The 5976-nt window shown below is 52.0% G+C and overlaps 1 protein-coding gene across 1 annotated transcript; it reads left to right on the top strand.

The window, feature by feature from the left end:
• The first annotated feature begins 498 nt into the window (after positions 1-498).
• rnf168 (ring finger protein 168) lies at positions 499-5827 on the top strand. Its single transcript, XM_028969142.1, has 7 exons — positions 499-691; positions 891-1225; positions 1294-1364; positions 2422-2592; positions 3261-3355; positions 3872-3926; positions 5032-5827. The coding sequence occupies exons 2-7, from the start codon at positions 916-918 to the stop codon at positions 5641-5643; spliced, it is 1314 nt and encodes a 437-aa protein (XP_028824975.1). The 5' UTR covers positions 499-691; positions 891-915; the 3' UTR covers positions 5644-5827.
• The last annotated feature ends 149 nt before the right edge of the window (positions 5828-5976 follow it).

Raw genomic sequence — 5976 nt, 5'->3', positions numbered from 1 at the left:
AATGTGGACAAAATAATAAATGAATAAATTGAATATTAAAAGCATATAAAAGTGTCTGTGTTCATTTTTGTCACTGTGCTGTAAATACTTGGGGCTAAAGGACGTTCCAATCTGGTCCTCCTGAAGCAACGTGTTTCTTACCACACTGTCTAAACACATCTTATTGCACACTAAGTAATAACTTTTAGATTTCGAATCCTTTTTAAAACGACTGACTTCAATATGACTTCAACACAGACATGCGACATGAGATTATATAATAATATACTAATATAATAATTATATAATAATGCAGGGTACTGTAGAGAAATACAATATAACGTTTATAATACATAAGAAATGAACGTACAAAGAATTTATTTACTTAAGTATAAACTTTATTTATTGCTTTATTACCGTTATTTACAGTTTTTTAACTGTACTGTATATTGATATTTTCTGAGAAGCTTTTTTGTGATTTTGACTCTTATTTTGAAGCGTAACGGGTCAACGTTTGAACCGGAAGTGGACAGGCGTTGCCGGAACTACGTAAGAGAAATGGCGCCATGCGCCGCATTCCTGTTTTTTGCCTCCGCCTCTCAGTTTTCAGGAATAATTCGTGTTCGTTTTAAATAATTGTCGCCGTTAATCCTCCCGGAACTCTTTACGTTGGGAGTCGTTTCGTGGTTTATGGCTGTACGTCTTTAGGCAGGTAGGTTCGTTTTAGCCCTTTGGTTTATGTAGCTTTAATAATAGTGTCGCGTCGTGTTATTAGTAACAATAATGATTTAATTATAATGATGTATTAATGTCGCGGCGTGTCATTAGTCATAATAATGTCGCGTCGTGTTGTTAGTATTTGATGTGAGGAAGTGGTTTTATAATCTGGTTGTATGTGGAATGCTCCACAGAGGGAACCAGTCAGGTGGTGGAGGGATGGCGCCCGTGTCCGAGGTGGACGTGGGCCTGTCCCATGCGGACTGCCTCTGTCCTGTGTGCCTGGAGATCTTCCTGGAGCCCGTGACGCTGCCCTGTTCCCACTCCTTCTGCAAATCCTGCTTCTCGGAGACCGTGGACAAGGCCAACATCTGCTGCCCCCTCTGCCGCAGGCGGGTGTCCACCTGGGCCAGAGTCAATGGCAGGAACAAGACCCTGGTCAACGCGGCGCTGTGGCAGCGGGTGCAGCAGGCCTTTCCCGCGCAGTGCCAGCGAAGGCTGAGCGGCCTGGACGACGACGGCGTGAGCGGTACGTACCGCCTTCTTACCCGCGTTCCGCTCTGCCAGCACTCACGTCGCTGCTGCTCTTCTCCCCAGTGCGGGTCTCCAAGCCCAGAGTGAGTGAACCGGGAGAGGTGAGGAAGGAGTACGAAGAACAGATAAGCAAGGTACGAGCTGTCCACTGCTGCATCTACAGAGAGAACATCCAGAATATATTTAGAGGTAGCGAACCGCCAAGCTGCCACTGAGGTCCCCACACACTGCACACTGAGGGTGAGGGTTCCTTTCACATGCACCGGGGGGCGCCTGTCATCGCTCTTCATATCGCTCGTCCAGTATCATTCTGAAAGGAAATGGACACGTGCAAACATTTCTATAGAAAACATTTAATACCATTAAAATGAGCGTCCATATGCCCCTCTTATTATTAATGCATGGGTACGCTGTCAATGTAAATAATTTGAGGCAATAATACAGAAATATAGAAAAAATATTAATGCTGAAATAACAAAAACATTTATTTCTTATAAAGCCCATAAGCACATTCAGTATGTCTCAATGGGCTTTGACAGGCCCTACGGTTGACACCCCCCACACTTGCTCCACTAAAATGCTCTAGAAGAGAGAACAATAGAAAGGAAGAAACGTTGGGAAGGAGTGATACACAGCGGGACGCCCTTCACCTGCAGTTGATGTCAGTGCAGCGTTGGTGATGATTTGTCCAACGAGAAAAAGTCCTGCAGTTGTAGAGGTGGAAAAGTCCCAAGTGCAGTATACAGCGTCTGTCCATGTTTGGAGGTAGTGGACAGTGCAGAGTAGGCTTTTAGTAAGGACTCCTATGATTGGAAAGTTTTTACACAGATTGCTCCCTAATTCCTCCTTTCATTAGCATTGGAGCAGTTTTTACAGCTTTAGACATGGTCACGTCCAAAAATATTGGGACATCAATACAAGTCTTTTTGGCTCCTACAACTGCAGACGTTCATCTTTAATTTGAGGGGATCCAAAACCAGGTGCACAGAACTACAGCAGTTTGTACACGTGCTCTAGAAGCCATTTGCAAGTATTTAAAAAAAAAAAAAAAGTGAAAGTTTGAAGCTGAAAATTAAAGCATCTTTTTGTTTGTTTCATTTCAGATCCATTTTATTGGTTTATAGACCCCAAAAAAAATTTTTAATCTGTGTATTTATGGTTATACTGCTGAATTCTGTCCGGTCCGTGCAGCATGTAGAGGAGCGGCGAGCCCTGGAGGAGGCTGAGCAGAAGGCCAGCGAGGAGTACATCCAGCGCCTCCTGGCAGAAGAAGAGGAGCGTCTGGGGGAGGAGAGGAAGAGGCAGGCGGAGAAACAGCTGGAGGACGATGCCAGACTGGCCCGGCTGCTGAGCCAGGAGCTGGTGGGTGGACTCCAAAATGCTGATAATTGTGAGACACTGCAGCACAGCACACAGTGAAACGTGTCCTCTGTATTGAACCGTCGCCCTTGGTGAGCAGTGGGCACCATGACAGGCGCCCGGGGAGCGGTGTGTGGGGACGGGCTCGTCCAGTATCATGGTCCCCTCTTATAAGATATCGCATTCATTTTAGGGGACGTAATGATGTCTTATGACGTCATAAGGGGGCAAATTCCAGATCCGAACACCTGTCCTGCCGCTCTCTGAACGGTGAAGCAGAACGACTCTTTACACCAACCGCCATTTCTAGCCACTGCAGGACCATAGACGGGCTAGAGGATCATCTCACATCTCACAGTCACATTTTCATAATAGGGGATCTTTAAGTAAAAAATATATTAAAACCTAACGTCCTCTTAACACCTTATTCACAATATATAATAAACATGCATGCACAGTTTACCAAATTTCATAATTAACAGTGAAGTTCTTCTGGATTTTAAACAAGTCTCTGCTCTGTGGTAACTTCCTAATGTAATGACCGTTTTATAATGCAGCTACTATATAGACCATGGTGCCAAATCTGGTTTCATGTCTGAAGTTATATTCCATATTTTCATCCAGTTTGCTCCCTCACATCTTCATGCCGTTTTCTCCACCGCTCTTACTAGAACTCAAGTCCCGTTTTGGAAGCACACCGGAGCGGTAAACCTGCCGATAATTCTTTGGAGAAGAAGAAGAAACCTGTGGCAGGAGACATAGAACGGTCAGTTCCTCCTCATCACCTTCATCAGATGTTGGCTCCTGTTAGCCGCATGGATTTTCTGGCTCTTCAGATACGGATCGCGTCCGACAATGCGCTCTGCATCGCATCGTTTTCTATGGGATGCCTGCCTGAAGAGTGTCTTTCGCTGAACTATGACCTCTGCACGTTGTGACAAATTTTTAGTTTGTTTTGTTCTCTCTAAATCCCGGATTAACCGCGCTGACCGTCTGGTGAAACCGTGTGCGTCTTCTGTCCGTCCAGACAAGATGGACGTCTGAGTTGCGTTCCGCGTTCGATCACCTCCTCTGCAGGGTGGCCTGGACTGAGCCACAGATTCTGCCCGTCATGCGTTTGTCATGAGATGCAGTCGGTTAATGTTGTGGCATTTTACAAGTTGCGTAGTTGTACCATAAAACCACTTCCTGTTTCCCGTCCAGATACATTTTACAATAACGGGGACATGTTCCTTTGAAGTCCAAAAAAGGACATTAAAGTCATATTAAAATGTGTGCTTAGGTTCCTGTCTCCCCGTGGACTGTCCAGCTCCAGCCACACCTCTTCGGCTAATAAGGTATGTGCATGCACTGTATCAAGGGTCGGGGCCGCCGCATGGGGGGGTCGGGGCCGCCGCATGGGGGGGTCGGGGCCGCCGCATGGGGGGGGTCGGGGCCGCCGCATGGGGGGGGTCGGGGCCGCCGCATGGGGGGTGGGGGCCGCCGCATGGGGGGGGTCGGGGCCGCCGCATGGGGGGGGTCGGGGCGCCGCATGGGGGGGGTCGGGGCGGCCGCATGGGGGGGGTCGGGGCCGCCGCATGGGGGGGTCGGGGCCGCCGCATGGAGGTTGTCGGGGCCGCCGCATGGGGGTTGTCGGGGCCGCCGCATGGGGGGGGTCGGGGCCGCCGCATGGAGGTTGTCGGGCCGCCGCATGGGGGGGGGGTCGGGCCGCCATGGAGGTTGTCCCCCCCATGGAGGTTTCGCCGCCGCATGGAGGTTTCGGGGCCCCGCATGGAGGGTCGGGGCCACCGCATGGGGGGGGTCGGGGCCACCGCCTGGGGGGGTCGGGGCCGCCGCATGGGGGGGTCGGGGCCGCCGCATGGAGGTTGTCGGGGCCGCCGCATGGAGGTTGTCGGGGCCGCCGCATGGAGGTTGTCGGGGCCGCCGCATGGGGGGGGTCGGGGCCGCCGCATGGGGGGGTCGGGGCCGCCGCATGGAGGTTGTCGGGGCCGCCGCATGGAGGTTGTCGGGGCCGCCGCATGGAGGGTGTCGGGGCCGCCGCATGGAGGTTTCGGGGCCGCCATGGAGGTTTCGGCCCCCATGGAGGTTGTCCCGCCTGGAGGTTGTCGGGGCCCGCAATGGAGGTTGTCGGGGCCGCCGCATGGAGGTTGTCGGGGCCGCCGCATGGGGGGGGGGGTCGGGGCCGCCGCATGGTAGGTTGTCGGGGCCGCCGCATGGGGTGTCGGGGCCGCCGCATGGAGGTTGTCGGGGCCGCCGCATGGAGGTTGTCGGGGCCGCCGCATGGAGGTTGTCGGGGCCGCCGCATGGAGGGTCGTGGATTTACAGTAAACCTCATAGCAAACTGAAAATGAGTAGTGACGTGAGGAGGAGGAGGAGTAAAATTTCTTCATCTGTTTCAGTTCCCTTTAAATGGCGGTGAATCGATGTTCTTTTATCTTGAAGGAGAACCTCCGGAGTCAGTCAGCTGACAGCGAGCCCATGTCCTCCTCCTCCTTGGCCTCAGAGGTCAGGGAGGTCACAGTTGTAGATGATGAGGAAGGCACCAGTTCCACCTCTGCCAAGAGGAAGAGCTGGCAGCTGGAGGCGAGCGAGGCGGGGACACCAAAACGTCCCCGTACCCCCTTGGCCCGGAACGGCGGCGATCTTCTCCTGGACTTCGCCCTCCAGGAGGAGGAGTCAATGAGCCACATGCGGCAGGAGAAGCTTGATTACCAGATAGCCTTACGACTACAGAGGCAGATGGACCGTGAGGAACATCTCCTCGCCACCGACCGCAGCAAAGGTTCCACCAACCCGTACCTCCTCCGGCAGAAGTGTGCAGCCCCACGACAAGGTCCCAGCGCTGAGAGTCCCACCACCAGCCAGACGCCACGCCCTCACCACAACTCCGCCCAAAACCAGGAGCGAAGGGGCAAGGTGGGCCAGCAACAACCCTCCACAGAGGAGCACAGAGAGCAAAAGACTCGGAACTCGTCCAAAGCCCCCGCCACCCCATTAAAAGGGGGCGCCAAGCAGACCACCCTGACTGACATGTTTCCCAGCCTGAGCAACTGAGGATCTTCCACACGATCTTCAAACTGAGCGCTTATTGCACTTGATTGAATTAAAGCCTTATGTTCACAGCTCCACCATTTTCCTGGCTGCTGAGTTGAGACGTTGCCTTATTTTGACCGCGTGATGCCACCACGGTGGTATCTACACAGGACATTTTCAATAAAACACATTATAGGATCTAAAATGTGTGTGTCTTGTTTTCTTCCGATGCTAAGTAGACGTTGATGACTCAGAATCCTGGACTTCTTCTCCTGCAGGTGTTTACAGAACTTGTCTAGAGTTCCTCTCCGTGTTACATGCCCTTTTATGGTAATGTGATGTGCCGAGTGTCAC

This window comes from Denticeps clupeoides, unplaced genomic scaffold (assembly GCF_900700375.1).
Source record: "Denticeps clupeoides unplaced genomic scaffold, fDenClu1.1, whole genome shotgun sequence".
NCBI lineage: Eukaryota > Metazoa > Chordata > Actinopteri > Clupeiformes > Denticipitidae > Denticeps > Denticeps clupeoides.
Note: the sequence above shows the minus strand (reverse complement) of the source record. Positions and strands in the feature narration are given on the sequence as shown.

Bases quoted from the DNA above. Each gene is read 5' to 3' on its own strand.
- rnf168 (XM_028969142.1), top strand. From the start codon at position 916: ATGGCGCCCGTGTCCGAGGTGGACGTGGGCCTGTCCCATGCGGACTGC. The intron at 1,365-2,421 runs GTACGAGCTGTC...CGGTCCGTGCAG, and splicing joins ACGAAGAACAGATAAGCAAG to CATGTAGAGGAGCGGCGAGC. The intron at 3,927-5,031 runs GTATGTGCATGC...TTTATCTTGAAG, and splicing joins ACACCTCTTCGGCTAATAAG to GAGAACCTCCGGAGTCAGTC.